The sequence below is a fragment of the Alligator sinensis genome, unplaced genomic scaffold (genome assembly GCF_000455745.1).
Source record: "Alligator sinensis unplaced genomic scaffold, ASM45574v1 scaffold1298_1, whole genome shotgun sequence".
In the NCBI taxonomy this organism is placed as follows: Eukaryota; Metazoa; Chordata; order Crocodylia; family Alligatoridae; genus Alligator; species Alligator sinensis.
Window position 1 is genome coordinate 166,717 of NW_005842192.1, and position 21,224 is coordinate 187,940.

The following is a 21,224-nucleotide window of genomic DNA, read 5'->3' on the forward strand; positions in this document are numbered from 1 at the left end:
TTGAAAATTAAAGGGGGCACTTATTTTTATTCTTTATACGCTTCCCTGTTCTCTAAAAGGAGGATCTGAATACCCTCCTTATCCTCTCATCCCACCTCGACTTTGAAGCAAGCTGAGGGAGGCTGCTGCTCAGGCCCCAGACCCAGTGAGAAGTTCTGCTCTGAGCTTCCTTAAATCTCAGAACGTCACAGCCATGTTAAAACCCTGCCCTCTCAGCATATGGCTGACACCTCATACAGTATCCCTCAGACAGCAGCCCGGGTTCTTTGGGAGAGCAGATCTGTTAAGACACCTCCACCCACATCTATCTACTCTTTTTCTTTTTTCTCACTCTCAGAGGCCCTTTACCCCAGAAACCCTCCCTCCAACTGGCAGGGATGGGACAAAATAAGGACATTCTGTGAGGAGAGATGGCTTCTGTAAAATCCAGGGAGTGGGTTTGGGTCAGGAGCAGCCCGATGAGTAGGAGCAGAGAAGAAATGAGGAATTTCTAATGGGAAGAGATGTCTTAGGTGGGCTCTGGAGGTTTTTAGAAGGATGGATGGCCTCAGTGAGAGAGGGGAGAAATCCCGTCAGGACTCCTAAGAGAGGAAGGATGGTTCTTTGTCTAGAGCCGTATCCTATGGTGTGAGGTGCCTGGGTGCAGGTCCCTGCTGTGCCCCAGGCTCCCTGTCACTTAGTCTGCCCCACTTCCTTTAGAAGGGGCAGAGGGGGACTGCACAGATAAAAGAATTAAAGACTACAAGGTGATCAAATAGGTAGACAGCTAGACTCCACCTTGTGCGAATGGAAGGGGAGTGGCAGAGCCATCCCAGTTAAACTCTGCCTCATGAATATTTTGTAAACCGCTTTGTATCACAGGTTTGTTAGAACCAGCCAATAATTCCTTAGCCCCATGGCTGCATGGGGTATTTGCATAGCTGCAGCCTTTGCCAGCCTAGCAGAGATGTTTTTCAATCCCACCTCAAAAGAGTTGAGCAGTGAATCATGACCTCAGCTACAGGGACCCAGTTTTCCCCAGGCAGGATACAGGTAGCTCTCTTGAGTGTCTTGTACCTGTGGCAGGGGCTGCAGTAGGCTGGGACAACGCCAGCAGGGAAGGCAGCCAAGCAAAGCCCCCCGCATGTCATTCTAAGGGGGGAGGTGTGTGGCGGAGCACCTTTGGGGGTGCTCACCACTTGAGGGCTCTCACAGGCTCTGAGGGTAGCCTGCTTTGGAGGAGCAGCAGGGGAAACCTCCCCCAGGTACTAGTTTAAGGGGGAAGGTGTGTGGCAAGGCACTGTTGGTGCTGGCCACTTTAAGACGGGAGCCAAGCAGCCAGCAGGTGCTTGATTGCGGTGGGCATTTTAGATCTCTGGCCGCCCTTATAAACAGGGCAGTTTGCTGCTTGCAGGCCAGGCAGTAACATGCCTGGGTGCAAGGCTGTATGCAGCATCCTGGAGGTAAGGGCAGGAGCTGTAGGGGATGGTTTGGAGGCTCCTGGTCCTGGGCGTGACCTGAAACTGCACCCTGCCGGGAGTGGGTGGCCTGGTGGGGCTCTCAGTGGTGTGGGAGCCCCCAGGAAATGCCCAGCCAGTTATCATCCCAGTGAAAGGTGGGTAGGGGTTCCTTAACCCTAGCCCTCACCTTTGGGGGGGGCTGGTAACATCAGAAGTAGTGGGGGCCAGGCACGGCCATGACCACCTGAGCCCTGTGGGGTATAGGACCCCGAGGAAAGGTAGTTGGGGCCAGACATGGCTACAACCACCGGAGCCCACCAGGGAGGGAAGCCCCGTGGCCCCAAGTGAGGGGGCGGTGTGGAGCACCAGTGAGGGGGCAGAAATGAGGACCCCAGTGAGGGGGTGGAGATGTGGAGCCCCAGCAAAGGGGGGCAGTGGGAGATGTAGCGCCCCAGTGAGGGGGTAGAGTTGAGGAGCCCCAGTGAAGCGGGGGGAAACCAGAGGGCCGAGAGCCGAGTATGTTTATATATGTAGAGTTGCCCCCGGAAGGGGCCAGAGCAAGCTTAGACCCAGTCGGGTAATTGGCTCTACCCTGGTGAGGGTCACGGGAGAGGCCCAAAAGATGGTATGTCTGCCACCCAAGTTATGAACTAGATAAAGCCTGTGGCCTAAGAGGCCTGCTCCAAGAGGGTTAATGAATAAGGCAGAATAAGTTGTCGATGTATGAAAGAGACCCTGTGAGAGAGGGTGGAGTGTGAGAGGAGGGCGGTATAAATGTGTGCGGCCTGACGACGAGGCCTAAGCTTGGTCCGGCTGTAGGCCGGGAGCACTGTGTCATCTGGATGCCATCTGTGAGGCTTGGGCTGCGGGGTAGGGAAGGATCGGAGCCGCAGATAGCGCCCCATGGCATTGGGGCAAGAATGGGAAGCCTCCCACCTTAATTAACATTGTAATTAATTAAGAACAAGGCATGGCAGGCGAGTCAGGTGGGTGGCGTGCCCAAAGGCAAGTGGGGAAACTAGCACTGGGGCTAGTCGGGGAGCCCCACTTTGCCACAGTACCCTACAGCTGGAGAGCAGAGCCTTGGGATTCTCTAGTATTTCAATCTGCTGCTCAGCACAACATGTTTCTGACCACAGCTCGCAGAGGTGCCTACCATTATATCTTCACTGTACACTTCTCTTCTCTAGATAATGAACATCAGGCAAATCCAAGAGATATTTAACCAGTTCAAAGTGATTCTAAGGTAAGATATTGCACCCAGGGGTTGAATCTATATATCACAGCCTCTTGCCATGATACTGTTTGAGATGTCACTGCAGAATAAGCAGAGAATAACTTCTGGCTACAAAGGGCTGCTGTTTTATATGGTAGGCCAGCTGCTGGATAGTCCACTGGGGGGAGATCAGTGAAGCAATGGAAAAAGGGCAACATGGTCAGAGCAGTGGGATAGGAAAGTGATCCTTGCAGCAGCCTTCTGGATAGCTGTCAAATGCCAAAGTTACACGTGATGTCACCGCAGGAAGATCTGTCTGGGCTTGGAAAAAGCAGTTTGTTCAGAACCCAAGTGCCTGTGATACAGCACAAGGCTGAGCATTTGCTTCCCGGACCTTGGACTCATTCAGATCTCTTGCTGTGCGTTTGCTATGGGCTGCGGGGATTATTGCTTTGCTTGTAGCAGGGGGCATGGTCCTCTACCCAGCATCTCTTGACTGTATATTAACAAACTTTTACAGAAGCAGGATGTTGGCTGCCATGGCCCCCCTGCTCTACCTCTGGCAGGTTTGGGTGTGATGTCTTTTGTTGCATCAGGGTTGACTGTGAGTTTATTAAGAGGTTAGTTTATGGATCTGTATGGTTTGGATAGGGATGATCCTGCCTCAGGCAGGGGGTTGAACTAGGTGAGTTCTGGAGGTCCCTTCCAGCCCAGCGTCCCTCTGATTTTATGATTTTTTTGCATGGATTTTATTCCTGAGGAACTCTTTTATGGGACTAAAATAAACCAAGAGCCAGTCCACTAATGGCAATTCCAGCACTGAAACCCTCTGACATCATGTTATTTGGGCCATACAAACAGTCCTTTCAGTATTTAAAATGCCATTAAGAAGTATAAATGTGCGAAAGAGGTTTGAGGGACAGCGTGGAAGAAAGTAGTAAGGAGGAAGCTGGAAAAGGTGACAACAGGTGGAGAAAGGAAGGTGGCTTGAGACGGTCGCGGTCAGCAGCTGGGGGAGCAGGAAGCGATGAGGTCGAAGGTGATGGGGGGGATTCTGGCCTTCTGAAGTATGATATTTCTGCAAGCTCTGGCATGTTTAAAACTTCTCTTGGAATACAATAATAAGGTTCTGTTATCTCCCCCTAGCCAACAAGAGCAAGAAGTGGAAGCCAGGTTACGCATCAAGTACATCCTGATAGACAAGAATGACTACGCAGCCATTAATGCTGCTCAGAAGGTAGGGCTTGGGTCTTGACCTGCCTCCCAGAAGTCATCCTAATCTACCTGGCATGAACCACTGAAATCTGAGGCTGTGAGGTACCATGGTCATGGCCCTACAGAGAGTTCGTACAGAGCTGCATCTTGTCGGTGAAGCTGCCTCAATTTATGCTAGTATCGGTCTGTGGCTCAGTGCCTTGACAGGGTACTTTATAAAACAGAAAGAAGGAGAATATAATCATCTCACTAGATCAGCCGTATCTTTCTGTGTGCATACCAATCTGTCTGTCTGTTATAAAATACAGGGCTAGATCCTCCTCTTGGCACTGCTGGGGTGACCTGAAGGAGTCTTTCATGAACAAAATATGCTGATGTGGATTTGCACCCATAATTGAGAGTATAAATCATTTTTCACTCTCAGTCTGTGACGGGATTGTAAACGTGCCACAGGCTGACAGTGAAAAGTATTTATCCTTTAAGTAATCAATAATGCAGTACTTATGTGTTATTCTAATTCCATTCCAATTCAAATTCCTCTAGATGCTCTGACATCTCTGGAAGAAAGCGGTAATAAAAGTGCAAAGTAATAGTATAATATAGCACAATCTTCAGGCAGGCCTAACTCTAAGCTTTAATTTGAATCTGAATTGGAACGCAAAAAGGAAACGTGCTCAGATATCTGCGCTGAGTGATCCCATGAGCTAAGCAGGCTGTTGGGTCACTGACAGAAATAAGTTTTACTTACGAAATCCTCGGGTGCTGAAAGAAAAAATCCCATAGTGTGAGATTCTTTGACATTACAGACACCGTGATCGTGGTGAGACTTCTGGTATTTGTGATATGTAAGAGGAATGCATTTTGGGATATCATTAATGATGATACGATAGAAGTAAAGCTTGGAGAAATATATTTTTAAATTTAATGTAAACCTACTTCTGTGATATAAGACCTAGCCTAATCCATAGCCTGGCTAGTGAGAGCATTCAGGATAGGAATGTGAGGATAACAATAGTTTCATTTTTTCCCTTAAGCTTCATTTTTAATGCAAAGTTTTCCAAAAAATGCCACAAGCTGTGTGTGGATTTATTCCCTTAGATAATGAAATAGGACAGAATAACTGCTGTGAATGGACTGTTTAGTTTTCACAGGCTGGGCATCTCTAAGAGTAATATGTATATATCCTCATCTTCTTTCCTTCTTATTTCTAGGCTGGCCTCGTTGATGCAGACGGTCATCTGGTGGGGGAATTGGATGGACAAGGGTTTGGGATTGGAATTGCCCCTTACTTATCCAAGCAGGGCGGGAGGAGAGCAAAAGCCAGAAGAGCCAAAGAGCTGGTCAGGTGAGCTAGCTTATAAACAGTTGTTCCTTCCCGTTCTGGGTCCTGGTGGTGTGGTAGCTGTGATAATCCAGGGATACGAGAGAAAAAAAGTGATGAGAGGGGAAGTAATTTTTTTTATTGGACCAACTTACGTTATGTGAGGTGAAGTAATTTTTTTTATTGGACCAACTTACGTAGCTTTGTGCCAGGATGGAATATATCAACATTTGACATTTAAAATGGGAAATTCATAGCATGAAGAAATAGAAGCCAAATGAAAAAGCAACATCTGCTGCCTAAGCTTCAGAAAAACTGAGACACTACCTCCTTTACTTAACCTACCTAAAGCAATCAGTTTAAACAAGGAGTCATCACATATTCCCATCAATTGAAAGAAAAAGAAGAAAAACACCCAGAAACATGCCTAATGTGGAGCAAACCCACAACTGTTACTAGAAACACTTATGACAGCCATCCAACACACAACGTGGATATAACTAGTATGATGACAGCCACTTCACAGACAGTGGGACACCAAACCAGAAAGAAAGCAGGATGATACCATCCACCGCAACAGCATCGCTTAGCACCATCAACTTCAACAACCCCTCATCCAGGATAACCAAACTCTGTATTCTCTGAAGACCTAAACGTCTGCCTGGACAGTCAACCTGATAATATGCCAGCGTATAGGAAATTAGAAGAATTTTTCTGCTAAGTAAGTGCTTCTTAAAAGAAGTCTGGACTCGAGACAAAGCCATTCCTAAACAGGTTTTCCCCATCGACAAACTCAATAATAACACAACTCATGACTGGACACCCTGCCGCAGTTGAAACTACAGGCAGTCCTTCACTTACAACGTTTCACACTTACAACATTTGTAAACTGACACCCTGTTTCAACGTGATGACATCCGTTTCGACTTTACAACGCTTGTTCCGATGCACCGCCACGCCAGCGAGCAAGTTCACCGTGTTGCTCATCTCCCTGGAGAACATCTGCTTGCTTGGACACTTTCTTTAAGAAAGCAGACAAGACTCCAGAAAAACCTGAGAAGACTCCAGCCAAGAGCCCTTCAAAAAGTCCAACCAAGAGCTTTTCAAAAAGTCCAGTGAGGTCACCTCAAAGAAGCCCTTCCAAATCAATGTGATTTCTATTTACAATATAAATACATTAATGTCGCTATATTACTCACCTATAATTGATCGAGTACAAAATTCTGGGGTATTTTCAGTGAAAATAGGGTATCGGGTCTTGGTTCAGGAACGGATCCCCCATTTATAACATTGTTTTTTATGAGAAAATTGGTTCTGAGTTGCAACATTTCCCCTGAAGACGCGGTTTTCAGGCACCAATTGTGTTATAAATCCAAGGACTGCCTGTACTACATTGGTTGCATCAGGGAAATTATCAACAGTGAAGTCGTCAACAAGCACAACCACTGCCACCAGCTCTTCCTTTCCGTTCCTAAGATCCAACCACTAAGCAGTGATCAAACCAGTAGGTAAAGAGATCCATAACCCGCAAGAATGAATGACATCAAAAAGCGAATACCCCCTATTGCAAGCAGATCTGTAAAGCCCCCATGCCAGTATTCTCTCCTGAACTTGAAGACATCATCGAATCCCTACTCTGGCAGCTCTGAGATAAACCACGCAATCTAATCCACTGTTCCCACCCCAGGATTGCTCTACATGCTCCCCGGGGTATACAAACAAGGAAAACTCTGGCCCATCCTTCACATCTAGCCATTCTCAAACCACTTACCACACAAGGCAAGTGTCGATCTAGATTAAACTTGAGTTCCTCCTCAGACTCTGCAGCATCAACTGTGTCCTTGAGAAACGGTGTCCTTGAGAACACTGTCTTCGCCAACATAGACATCACCAACCTACATACCATCTCCCACCATGGTGGCATCCCAGCCTACCTATCCACAAGAGCATGGGCAACACATACACTTCTATCCCAACCTACTGCTGAACTCATCCATTTCATCCTGAGGCTTTACCTTCAACAGGCATTTGCACCAAGTCACGAGCAGGAATATGGCTACCAAGATGCCTCTTTGTGATCTGCCTTGAGGAAGAATTTTTAGATACCACCAAACCTATGCTGTGTCTCCCATATGTAGATGATGGTTTCATCTTTTGGACCTACAACCTAGATGTTTCCATTGATTTCCACAGCAACTTCAGTGGCTTCTACTTTTTCATAGATTTCATGGACATTAGGGCTGGAAGGGACCTCGTAAGATCGTCAGGTCCAGCCCCCTGCCCAAGGGCAGGAAGTCAGCTGGGGTCAAAGGATCCCAGCAAGATAGACATCCAAATGTTTCTTAAAAGAGTCCAGAGTAGGTGCTTGCAGCACCTCTGGGGGGGTCTGTTCCAGGCCTTGGGGCTTTGGACAGTAAAGAAATTCTTCCTTATGTCCAACCTAAAACGGTCTTGGAGGAGTTTGTGACCATTCAACCTTGTCATCCCCTGGGGCGCTCTGGTGGACAGGCATTCCCCCAGATCCTGATGCACACCCCTGATGTACTTGCAGGCTGCCACCAAGTCACCCCTGAGCCTGCGTCTCTCCAGGCTGAAGAGTCCCATGGCTTGCAGCCTGTCTTCATAAGGCCTGCTCTCCTGTCCTCTGATCATGTGCATGGCTCTCCTCTGGACTCCCTCAAGCCTCGTCACATCCTTCTTGAATTGTGGAGCCCAGAACTGGATGCAGTACTCCAGCTGCGGCCTCACCAAGGCCGAGTACAGTGGGAGGATGACATCCTGGGTCTTGCTCGAGATGCATCAGTAGATGCAAGCCAGAGTTTTGTTTGCTCTGTCAGCTGCGGTATCACATTGGTGGCTCACGTTCATCTTGTGGTCAGTCGTGACCCCCAAGTGTCTTTCGGTCGTGGCGCTAGTGAGTGCAGCGCTGCTGAGCCTATAAGGGTGATTGCAGGTTTTTTGCCTGTGGCAGGGGGTCAGGCGAGATGATCTGTTCAGCTCCCTCCTGACCCTAGCTACTATGATACTATGAAACAATACCTTCAGAAGAGAGACCTGGGAACAGAAATTCACAGCTTTACTGGGCATCAAAGAGCATAAACTTGGCATAGACATCAGCTTTATGGACCATTATAACTTCTCTCTCTGCTACCTACTCATCGTATCTACTGGTGATAGCTGCCCACTTCTCCGTCATGAGGGCCAGTTGATTAACATAAGTTCAAGCCAGAGCAGTTGTTCTAATTTCTGTTTAGCTTGGACTGTGACTGCTTTCTTAGACCTAATGAGGGTGCTTGAAACCTGAAATTTTCTCTCCCCCAAATACATAAGTCAGTCCAATAAAAGATATTTCTTTCCCTCACAAAACTTGACCACTTTGGTCAGAGATCTTTTTTTTTTATAGCAGCCGTCAACTCCCTGCAGGGGGTTGCAAAGGGGATGGAGCTGGGCTGTCTTCAGTGGGGGCAGATGGCAGGACAAGGAGCAGTGGGCTCATGTTGCAGCAAGAGAGGTTAAGGGTTGGATATTAGGACAAACTTTCTCACGAGGAGGGTGGTGAAGCACTGGAACGGGTTACCCAGAGAGGTGGTGGACTCTCCATCCTTGGAAGTTTTAAAGAGTGGCTAGACCAAGCCTTGACTGGGATGATGTAGCTGGGGCTGGTCCTGCTTGGAGCAGGGGGTTGGACTAGATGTGACCTCCGGAGATCCCTTCTAACCCTTGTTGTCTGTGATTCTGTTTCTTGCTCCACTCATAAAAATCTTCCATATATTAACGATATCTCATGTTTTTGGCAATAACCAGAGATTTATGGGCTATTTTACAGCCACTTTGCACAGATGGAAAGGGACCTAACGATGTCTGTGACCGTTTCAATGCTAAAGTCTCCAGCATAGTGCTATGGGCAATGACACATGGTTGGGGCATCCTCATAAAGCCCAGAACTGCCCATCACAGTGTGTCCTTGGGCAATCAGTGTCATCCGCCGGATTCATTCATTCCAAAAGTCTGGCCAAATTTGCAGTGAGCAGTTCTTTCCATGACTTACGTTCACTAAGAACCAACCATTTTTTGCTCAACCCAGAGCAACACAGACTACCTCCTCTGAAGAGCTTACAAGCTAAAAAGACAACACAGACCCCAAAACAGAAGGGCACGACAATGCCATGTCTTGATGTGCATTTAGGTAGGAGAGGATCTGCTAAATGGAAAGGAGAGGAAGGGGAGTGATGGGGCAGGGGAAGGGGGATGGAGAGGCAGATGTTGAGTGACGCTGGAGTGAAGAATTTGAGAGGTAGGAGGAGGAAAGCCGGAGTAAATGACCCATTAGCACAGGGCAGAAAACCTCCTGTAGAACTGCAGACGTCTCCACTAAGTCCCCGCTCTGGCAGCTTCTGCAGTTGCTCTCGTTTGCTGGAGCCTCCGGCTGATTCATCCCTGAAGTGTCTCCCCATGTGGCAGGGAAGGACAGTCCTAGTTCCCCTACACTTTTGAGGGTCTCCCCTGCGTAGTCCTAGGTTGGGGGCACAGTGCAGGGTGGCCCTGGCTGGTGCCAGAGTATTTCTCCACACAGTAATGTAGTTTCTGTCCTCATCCATGTGATGTCACACTAAGTGTCCCACGGAGAACAGACTGGTGTCATCACTGAGCTCAGTTAAGTGAGACGACTCTTTTCTTAGACCAGTGGTTCTCAGTCTTCTTAAATTCAAGGCACCTCTCGTTAGGTTCGAGGCACCCCTTGTTAGACTCAAGGCACTGCTCAGCAAATGCCAGCTCTTCATTTTCACTTATTTTTTGACTACCGAAAAGTAATGGAGCAATTCTTGTGTTACAAATAACATAGAAAGACCAAGATGGGTCCAGGTGTCAAATGAATTCCTGTTTGAAATCTCTGGATTTATCTCGTGCACCCAAACAGTGCAAACTTTGTGCAGCACCCCATGACACGCTTGCAAAGATCTCGAGGTACCCCAGGGTGCCACAGGACTCTGCTTGAGAATCACTGTCTTAAACTATACCTGAGGCTAGACTGAGTCTGCTGCACTCTGCGGGTGGATCATTGCCATTGAGGCTCAGCAGGGGCCCGCTGCCTGCTATGATTTGCTCTGAGCACATCGTTATGTAGTCAGTCTTTTCATCAACACGCTTTATGACACGGACAGCTTCAAAATCATGTGTGTGGACTCGACTGGGACAGCGTGAAACTATCTGGACTCCTACTGCACCCGCACAGCAAGTTGATTCTGCCGATGCTGATATTTCCACAAAGATTTAGATTCAGGGAGATCTGTCCAGTTTAGGAAGTAAGGTTGTGGGACAATAGGGCTATAGGGCCTAATCCTGCCTCATTTAAGCTGGTAAAACTTTCCTCATTAACTAGTAGGCTTGGAGTCTGCCCTCTACTCCTCAAATCCCGTGGCACAGTTTTTGGCACAAATTTCTTCTCATATGCATGAACTAACCGATAACTATGTTTCCTCGTAGCCTCACACCCAGGAAGGAAGGACTTTTGAGTTCAGGTTCTGCAAAAGACCTGGAGTCTTTTTCCATATCCAGAAGCCAACTGGTGACTGCAAACAAGGATCTGGACATGAAGGAGGGAAAGGAACAGGACGCGGCCAGTATTGAAACTCACCGCTCAGAGCTGGCGCCCAGAGAGGACTCCAACCGACCGAGGTAACTGCTCTTCTTAACTGGGGCAGGTTCTCCCTTAAAGGGCTCGGCTACCGTAGGACTCCGTCAGTGCTGTTATCTGACCCTGTTAGCGTTGTTGGGGGGTTAGATATTACTGGCCACACCATGCTTCTTCAGTTCGGATGGTCTGTGCACGTGCTATCAGGATACCGTCTCTGATGCCATGCCCCTAACGAGCTTGTTATTGCCAGAAAGAGCCCGCAGGCTTCAGTTCTTAGTAGCAAAAACTCAGCCAGGATTATTGTCCACAAACAAGCCTAGACACGCTAGCATCCGTGGCCTACGTGGTACACGGTGGCTAGCTGGGTCTTTGCAGACATAGTACGAGCATGAACATAACCATCAAACCCAGTCCAAAGTATTAAGGGCTCCCAAGCCCCTTTTTTACACACTGATCAAAACAATTTTGTGTTTACAGCACACTCCTCCTACTTTTCACCAAGTACTAAAACACGTTTAGGGGACATCATTTACATCCTGCTTCTCACCACGTAATACAGCCTTCTCACCAGGTACGAACACCTGTGGTCGGGTCACTCTGAACTTTGTTTTGATGTTCTGTGCTGTCTCATCAAGTCACGCTTTATCTGTTGGCCTTAGATGCTCCTCTAAAAGTAACGAGCTACTTTCCCAGCACTTCTGTGCAAAGCACGTGTGGTAAGCCTAGTTCTGTATTCAGTTCATGCTGTTAGCAGGGCCTCCATATAATCTGCACATGCACTGACCAGTGGTTGTATTAATCATTACTCTAGCAAGGCCTACACCTACATGGGCAGTGTATGTCTGAGCACAGGATGTATTTGGGTAAAAAGCCATAGCCATTTAACATGATTCCTTGCTACAGAGTGGATCCAAAGATTCAGACCTGCTGGATCAGGAGTAATTCTGCATCTGAGGAAGTTACCTGGTAGTCGTGTCTGTGTAGACACACGTACGCCCAAAAGTGTTCTGGTGACCTGCCACCCACTTGCTCATCCTGCTTCGCTACTTCAGCTACCTGGTTTCTTATCTCTGTGGTGTCCACTGGTCTGGGGGCACAGTGACTACCTGCGGTTTCCTCGCTTAAACACGGGATTCAGACAGAGTCTGCCTCTTGGGGCTTGCATGCTCTAGAGTCAACACCTGCATATTTTACCTGCTACCTTTGTGCCAGGTCTGCTCATCGTTCTTCCAGGCAGACCAGGGCTGAGATCCTGGGCCCTCTCACCCTCTGGGAAGAGGGGAGGGCGTGGGAAGTCCCCACGCCCAGGCGCAGAAACCGGAACATTTCTGAAGGAATGAAGTTGGCCAAAGCTAAAAGAGCTAGGGGTATTTAGCCCGGAGAAGAGAAGAATGAGGGGTGATCAGATAACAGTCTTCAAATACCTGAAGGTCGATTATAGAGAAGATGGAGACAGGCTTTTCTCTGTGGCTGTAGGGGACGGGAGTAGGAGCAATGGTCTCAAAAGGCAGCGGGGGAAATTTAGGCTGGAGTTAGGAAGAACTTTCTGACTATGAGGGTGGTCAGGACAGGCTTCCCCGAGAGGTTGTGGATTGATTCTCCATGTGTTTGGAAACTTGCAGAAGCTTCGTAGACGGACACTTGGCTGGGATGGTGCAGTCAGGGATGATCCTGCCTTGAGCAGGGGGCTGCACTAGATGACCCAGCCCTACTCTCTGATCCTACAATCCTGTACGAGGTCACAAATGGGATGCTGTGCAGTGGGCATTAAAGCACAGGACTTGAGGCTAGCCTACGTGCAGGACAAAGGTGGAAGAGTTGGACAGATTTTGGAACAAGACACCAGCCTTGAACTGCTGCATCTGCATCACGCCAGACCCTGGCAAGAGAGCAGAGGATGCCAGACAGCAGGACCGACTGTTCCTTGCAAGAGGGTGTGATTGACAGTCAGGAGCTGTTTGCCTCTGAAACCTCACACACCCGAGTCCTCATTGCCCATCGCTGGCCAGCCTCCTGACCCTGAGAGCACTTGAGCTGCTGAGGATAGCGGTAAGCATGATTGCATTTTTCTTTACGGTAAGAGAGTGTTACTGTGGACTGAGATGCACAATTGGCATTTTGTTCCCTGTGCCAGCTGCTACCATCTTGAGCAGACGCGGGCAAGGACCCTCCTTGAATTCTGCTCTCCACCTGTTCAAAATGGCAGCGGTGGTTAGTGAAAACGCCTCTTCTTTCTCCTGATACCCTCTCCTGTCCTTTTGATCAAGCCAGACCTGTCTAGCTATACCCACTCCTCCAACCCTACTGCAGCCTCCTGCTTTGCTGAAGGCCTCTTGCACGTGAACGATCCCACCCCTGCCCACTACCCTGGGTGCTCGGCTGCTTATCACACCAGATTCAAGAAATAATGGTCCTCCGCTTGCCAAAGGCTTTATTGAGAGCCAAGCCTTGTATGCTTCTCTTACAAAGTATAGGCTGCATTCTCACTATGCAGGGAATGACTGCAGAAAATCAGTGCCATTTTGTCATGTTTAGTCTCATTATTAACATCTTATGAGGGCTTTTTTCTCATTAAAAGTTTGAAAGGCTTTGCTATATCAACATGAAGCTATGAAAAGCTTTTTTAATATCAACAAAAATCCTAGAAAATCTTTTCTGTATCCACCTAAGTCCTAGAAAGACTTTTCTTATACTAACAGAAATCTGAAGGGCTTTGTTAACAGTAAAAGCTTAATCAGCATGTTAAGTTTACTATGACTCATATAGCACGGATTATATTCAGTGAGCTGATGTCTCACTTGGTGTAATTCTGTTATCTCGGGAGACAGACAGTTGCCTACTACTATAGCGGTAATATCTACAATACAAGAAGTCAGGACATTGCAAAGCACAAGGCACAAGGACTGTTTTCTCCCTGTATGGCCAAAATATGTTGCAAAACAGAGTCCAAGTTGCAGCAAACTCTGCAGGTATCCAGAAAGGATAGGAAACGGGGCTGTGGAGATAGAAAGCGCTCCGCAGCTCTATAACACTGCCAGACAGGGTTGCCTTTCCCCTGGTCTCCCAGTAGATGGTTGCCTCCTTCCAGCCATGCAGACTGTCCTGAAGCACCCTTCTGATGAAGAAGGGCCATGCTTGTCTTGGTGAGTTCTCTTTAGCCTGTATAAATCATTATTTTCATTCCTTTTTTGGTCACCTAGAGCTGGGGCATGTCCTCCAGTGTTATGATTAACTGAAGAAGTGCAAATGCAGCCCTTAGCTTGGTTTCATAGTGCCCCATTCACGGTGTTAATTAGATAACTAGACACTGCACATGCAGCCTCCCTGAAATACAACACAGCAGCAAACCAGAAGGAAGACAACTTGATACGAGCTCAGCAGCACACCAGAGAAACTGGAAAAGAGCTTATCATCTCCAGGGTCTCACAGGACTAGAAAGAGGCTCTGGACATGGAAGCCCCAAACTGTGAATGCCTTAGCTTTGCTAACGTGGAAACCAAACAGCGAACAATAACAGCTTCTTTCTTTTTTTGTCTTCTAGAGTTGGTAACTGCATTATCCAGACCCTTAAAGGCATTGGACTTAATCACCATCCAGTGTTTGGCAAACTTGAGGATAAAGACAAGGATAACTGAAAAGGAAATGGTTGGGGAGCTCTCAGAGGTCTTTGCAGAGCATGGGAGGAGATTCAGGAACACTGCAATAAAAGGAGGACAGAGAGGAGAAGGAGCTAGACTTCAGACCAGACTAAGGCACAGGGCATTACAAGTCACTGTTTTTATGCACTTTGAAGCCTGGTGGTAGGATCAGATGATAGAAATGTGCATTTCACCAGTTGCACCAACGCGGTGGGGGATTCTGTACGCACAGAGCCATTGATAAACCCCTGAGGATGGGCAAGCCTTGCAGCACGCAGCAGAAGCGTCTTCTCAATAGCTCTGCACACCTCCCTTGTACGACCCTAACACTTGGCCTGCCCAGGTCGAACTGGCTAGTAACCAAGGGGTAGCAATCGGGAGTGGCAGCGATGGCCACACACTTCTGAATAGATGAGGGAACTCTCCTACTACCTCTGCAGTGCTAGGGTAAGCGCTGTGCAGATGTCTAGGAAAGTGCCCGTTGTCCTTCTGAAGTTCTCCAACCACTGCTGCCAACCCCGGTTGTGCTGTCCTATCCCACGGGTCTGCGCTAGTCCAGAAGCAGCACAGAGCAGAGTGAAGCTGTTCCAAGAAAACTCCTTGAAACAGCTCCTCAGTCTTCTTCAACCTCCTTGTGTATTTCTTGTTCTCCTCAAAGTCCAGCTGCTGGCAGAGAAGGGGAAGCCACAGCTATAGCTTTAGCTGCCGCCACTCCAAAACCAGCTCGCTGAGACTGGAGTTGGTTTGCAGCTATCTAGCAGCAGACTGCCAAATTCATCCTCACAAGCTGCTGCATATAGGATCATAGGAAACTAGGGCTGGAAGGGACCGTATAAAGGCATCTAGTCCAGCCTCCTGCTCAAGGCAGGGTCATAAACCACTCCAGCCAAGTGTCTGTTTGACCTGCTTTTGGAAGTTCCCAGGCATGGAGATGCCACAGCTCCTCTAGGTGCCTCATCCAATGCTTGACTGCCCTCCAAGTCGGAAAGTCCCTCCTAATCGCCAGCCTAAATTGCCCCTGCTGCAGCATGAGGCCAGAGTGAGGTCTCTACCAGCAGTGTGGGGCTGAAAGCTTTCTCATCCTTGATCCTTTTGGAGTTTGAAGATGGAGCCTGCTCCCCAAAAGGAGGTAGATTAGGGGATGTTGAAAGAAGGATCAGAGGAGTTTTCAGTGCATGGAATATGTGAACTCCTGGCTATGAATCCCACCCTGCCCCAAGGAAACAGTCCCACAGCACAGAGGGCTGAGCCACAGAAGAAAGGAGCGTGGGATCCCCGTGCGCATCCTTGAGAAGAGATCTCCCCACCTCCCAGTGTGGCAGCACTGACTCGTGAAGAAAAACCCATCTATTTACTGTGGATACCTTTATGTTCAAGCGGCTACGTAGACAGTTTTGTATCAGTGTGTCTCGTTTCAGAGCACGTTTCACCGGGTAGTGAATCCCTGCAGCCTAATGCAAACGGTTCACCCATTACTGCAAAGCCAGCCAAACACGTTGGGTATGTCTGCATGGCAGAGCGCAGTGTAGAGATACCTGAGCTAGCTCTGAATCACAGACTCATAGACAATGAGGTTTGAAGGGACCTCAGGAGGTCACATCTAGTCCAACCCCCTGCTTCAAGCAGGACCAGCCCCAACTACAGCATCCCAGCCAAGGCTTTTTCTACCCGGGTCTTAAAAACCCCCAAGGTTGGAGAGGAAACCTCCACAACCTCTCTGGGTAATCTGTTCCAGTGTTTTACTATCCTCCTAATGAGAAAGTTTTTCCTAATATCCAACCTCCACTTCCCTTGCTGCAACTTGAGCCCATTGCTCCTTGTCCTGTCATCTGCCCCCACTGAGACCAGCCCAGCTCCATCCTCTTTGCAGCCCCCCTGCAGGGAGGTGAAGGCTGCTGTTAAATCCCCCTCGGTCTTCTGTAGACTCAATAAGCGCACTTCTCTCACAAGTCCTGTCCTCCAGCCGCCAACCTGTGTTCATTGCCCTCCGCTAGACTCTCTGCAGTGTGTCCACATCCTTTCTGTAGCGGGGGCCCAAAACTGGACACAGGACTCCACGTGTGGCCTCCCCAGTGAATGAGCAGTGAAGTCCTGGTGAGGAGAGTACATTAGCCCGTGTAGAGAACTGAATTTATGAGACTTTATCACTGCCTATGTATGTGCTGGAGGGTTGGGGGAGGGAGGGCATTTTAATTAGAATGGTCCCTGGACAACTGCTCTAATTAAAACAGCTCACCGTTACGTGTATTAAGCCCCTGCGTGTTTACAAATGGCTGCAAGAGGCTTTATCTACATCTCATTCGACAAGGTTTAGATAAAGTGCCCCTGCAGCCATTTTAAAATGCAGGGGGGTAATACACATGCCGGGGAGGCCACGCTGCAGTTTCTCATTAGAACGCGGCGCAGACGTGATTAATTGAGTCGGCTCTGACACGCTCTCATCAGAATGCAAACAGGCACGTGTATTGGCAGCCTGTGTGATGGCAAAGCCAGGTCAGAGGTCGCTCTGATGTGTGTACACAGGACTGCATTGTGTCACACGGGTGTACCCACAGAGCCATGGGGTTGCATGCAGGGGAGAAATAGCCTGTGCCAAGGGTACAGGGATAAGGCCCCGTCTGAGGATGTAACTTCCAGGAAGCAAATGGGAAGCACAGCTTTAGCTATCCTCACGCCATGGTATTTCTGTGTTCATGTCCTGTTCTTACACGTCCTTCCAGGGGCCTCATACCATGTTCATGGGACGCGAGGCACGTACACGGGAACGGCTTGTGTGTGTCTCAGCTGAGGTGCAGTTCAGTGGGGTTTGAGGCAGATTGGGGATCTCTTAGATCGGTGAGGGCCCACCTTTTTAGCAGGCATGCCACAAACTAGCCATGCGCCCTCTCTGAATGCCACGCCAGCCCCTTTCTCCTGCACCATCTGCTGCTCTGCTTCCTGCTTCTGCCCTGTACTCCCTGCCCGCTGTGATGCTCTGCTTTCTGCTCCGTGCCATATCTGCTGCTGTGCCGCCTGCCCTTTCCCCAGTCTGCCACAGACTCCACAGCCCACAGGTTGGCTACCCCTGTCTTCCACTAAGCGCTCCAAACATTGGCTAAAATCAGGCGCTGACACCACTTCACCGCTCAGGGCTCAGTTCCCGCAAGAACTGATTGACATTCACACCAATGTACCTTGTATCTGCCCTTCTGGCAGCAGCTGGAGCTGCTCTGACCTGGCGCAATGTGCTGCGGTCCTGGGCACACATCAAGACACGGCGCCCGGGAGCAAGAAACTCCGGGGCAACGTGCGCCAGAGTTTATTCATTTGTATTAATTTCACATGTAGACAGCGCCCGTTGTCATCCGTCTCCCTGTGTTGCATCTGGTTCTAGAGGACAAATGTAGGGGGAACTCGACAGAGTTAGAAGATGACTTCCCTAGGTTAGCAAAGGTGGACGAAAGAGAAGCATTATCTCCATAGAATCACTGTCCCGTAGGTCGGGCCAAGGGCACGGCGGCGTAGGGAGTACAGCGGGGGGTTAGTGTCACATGTAGTCATAGGGGATGCTGGGGGAGCGTGTGGCTCCATAGGCAATCCCGTGGGATTCTAGTCCGGGGAGTTAGTCATGGGATATACCGGCACCTGCAAGAGGCTTGCTTCACGTAAGCATTTTCTGCTCCCCTGGGTTCCCAGGCTGGCCTCCAGGGCCCCAGCTCTCAGGTATTTGGATCAATAAAGACCCAGCTTCAGGGCAGAGTCAACCCTGAGGCAGCCTCGAGAGAGTTTTGCTGCTGTGTAAGTAACTCTGCCTCCTTGGGAGTCATGGCGCAGAGAGAAGGGCGTGAAGGCTCCCGCAGAGAGAGCCGCACGGTGATGGTTTACAGGCCCTGTCGTTCTGCTCCGCGGAAGTCAGTCAAGCCCAAAGCCAGAGCAAACTGAGTCTTCCTGTATCTTTCTTCTTTGGCCCTGATGCAGTACCCCTCCCTTGAAGCCGGTGGCATTTGAGGACTTCAAAAATGAGCGTGGGAGTGAGATCAACCGGATCTTCAAGGAGAACAAAGCCATCCTCAGTGACAGGAAGAAGAAGGCAGGCGAGATAACCCAGAGGATCAACCTCATAAAGCACCAGATGGACATCACCAAGGAGGCCCTTGAGCTTCAGAAGCAGGAACGGGAGCTGCAGGGTGAGCATCAGCCCGGGGGGATGGATAGCCCCAGATCCAGGCAGGAGTAGGGCAGAGCAGTTGCTTTATCCCTCCAGTGCCACCTCTTCCCCCAGCTCACCAGCCACCCAGGGCCCTGTTACACGGCTTTATGCAGTTGAAGACTGCAGGCCCAGGATGTCCAGAGGGATTTCAGGCTGACATGGAGCTGGTGTCATTCAGAAAAGAATCAGGCCAGTTCAGTGTAAAACCCTTTTGCCTGCCCCTTGGCAGAGTAACAGTGACTTAGCTGTGAGTGTACATGCTCCTGTTTGAACTGATCGGTCTGGACTGGCCCCTGGGGTGGAAGAGGATGCACATGTCATGCATGTGTCATGCAGGAGATAAGTAGCCAGGAAGCACAGTCAACCCACTTTAGTTTTATAGTAGCTGGGGTCAGGAGGGACCTGAACAGATCATCTCGCCTGACCCCCTGCCACAGGCAGGGATTAATGGCTGGGGGCCAGCCCAAGGTAGGGGTGAGGACCACTTCCCTGGGAAGTTGGTTTCAGATTTTGGCCACCCTAACTATAAAATATTGCCTTCTGATCTCCAACCTAAACCTATTCTCCATCAGCTTATGACCATTGTTCCTCGTCACCCCAGGTGGTGCTGGGCAGAAAAGGGCTCTGCCTATTTGCTGTTGATCTCCCCGATGAGCTTGTAGGCAGCCACCAGGTCCCCCTCAGCCTCCTCTTGCTCAAGCTGAACAGGTTCAGGTCCCTCAGTCTCTCCTCATAGGGCCTGCCCTGCTGCCCCCGATCATGCCGGTGGCCTCCTCTGACCCCTCTCCATGCTGGCCACATCCCTCCTGAAGTGCGGTGCCCAGTACTGGACACAGTACTCCAACTGCGGCCTGACCCAAGTCGCATAGAGGGGGAGGATCTCCTCTCTGGACCGGCTTGAGATGCACCTTTGGATGCATGACAAGGTCTGGCTGGCCTTGCTGGCTGCGGTCTGGCATTGGTGGCTCATGTTCATTTTGGAGTCAATAATGACTCCGAGATCCCTTTCTGCCTCTGTGCTTTCAAGAAGGGAACTCCCCAGCCTGTATGTGTGCTGTGGATTCCTTCTCCCAAGGTGCAGCACCCTCCATTTGTCTGCGTTGAACCCCATCCTATTCTTGTCTGCCCACTTTTGTAGTCTGTCTAAATCTAGTTGCAACCTCCCTTCAAGTGTGCCCACCTCGCCTCACATCTTAGTGTCATCAGCAAACTTGGGCAGTGTGCTTTCCACCCCCTCGTCCAAGTCGCTGATGAAGATGTTAAACAGTGCAGGCCCGAGGACCGGGCCCTGGGGGACCCCGCTACTCACATCTTGCCAGGTTGAGTTACACGCTGCTGGATCGGGGAGGACATGAGATCTAAGCAGGTTCAGGAATTAGCTGCTCCAACTCCATGCAGCAGTGGGTCTGAGGAAATGCTGATCGTGTGGTTAACCTCATTACAACTGGGTAACTAGTGTGCGGTTAAGAGCATGATCGCTGTTCTTTCTCACTCTCCTCCACCCATGAGGAACCCTCACTTCCTTCTCTGCCCCTGCAGGGGAGTATGTTGATGAGAAAGGACAGATCATAATCGACGAGGAGGAGTTCTTGCTGATCATGAAGCTCCAGGATCTGAAGAAGCAGTACAGGTCTGATTACGATGAACTGCGGGACCTGAGGGCAGAAATCCAGTACTGTCAACAGCTGGTGGACCAGTGTCGCAACAGGCTGATCTCAGGTACATGCAGTGCTTCCGGACAGTACCCCATCTAGGGCAGTCAGTAGTGTCCCCAAGAACCTGATAGTGCTCATCAAACAGGGAGCCAGTGTTTAAATATCAGCAATTGCACCTACAGAAATAACAGCAATTACACCTACCCAAATGTGGGGGTCCCTACGGCCAAACTTACTCCCAGCTGTCACTTGCGAATCACCACTGCAGGTCTGGTGACAGTGGGTCTAAGTTGCAGGAAAGCGGTTTTAGATCCAATCGCAAATAAAAACTTCCTAACTGAAAGAGCAACAGGTCAGCGGAAAAAGCTGCTCAGGGAAGTGGTGGATTCTCCTGCACTGAGGGTTTTTAAGAAAAGGCTAGACAGGCGTCTGTCTGCCTTGGGTTAGGAACAGTGCATCCTGCCTCTGCAGGGGTGACCAAGAACCTTGCCAAGCCTGTGAGTCCATGACTCGAGATGTAGACGTATCGCAGTTGGAAGCTTCACATGCATCTGTTACTCCATTTTCTTCAAACATACCAAGGCCCAAGCTTACAGGGACCTCCCAGGCTGAAACAAATGCATTGTGTTTTGTTCAGACTGCTCCACTCGGGGCCAAATCCTAATTGCATTGAAGTTTTGCCATTGGCTTCGGGGGCAACCAAGACTTGGCCCACACTTGGAGCTCCAGATGTTTGCATTTGCTGAAATGTGAAATCCCAGGGTCACCCACGCAAATGCTTTTAATGCCGAGATGGCTCGTTCAAGTCAGGGCAGAAAGCCAGTGCTCTTATAGTCACGTCGACACAGGGCTAGTGAAAGCAGAGCTCTGCATGTCGCATTCCCCACCCTGCCCTAATTCCTGCGTGGGGCCTTCC

General features: G+C 49.5%; 1 protein-coding gene across 4 annotated transcripts in view; it reads left to right on the forward strand.

Moving 5' to 3' along the window:
* The window catches only part of KIF9 (kinesin family member 9), a 42,076-nt gene that overhangs the window by 15,545 nt on the left and 5,307 nt on the right, over positions 1–21,224 (forward strand). For all 4 annotated transcript variants that reach the window (XM_025207370.1, XM_006026414.3, XM_025207369.1 and 1 more), the window contains 6 exons: positions 2,630–2,685; positions 3,802–3,892; positions 5,082–5,215; positions 10,676–10,867; positions 18,422–18,630; positions 20,193–20,372. In XM_025207370.1, coding sequence (XP_025063155.1) covers positions 2,630–2,685; positions 3,802–3,892; positions 5,082–5,215; positions 10,676–10,867; positions 18,422–18,630; positions 20,193–20,372 — 862 coding nt within the window. The remainder of the gene's footprint in view (positions 1–2,629; positions 2,686–3,801; positions 3,893–5,081; positions 5,216–10,675; positions 10,868–18,421; positions 18,631–20,192; positions 20,373–21,224) is intronic.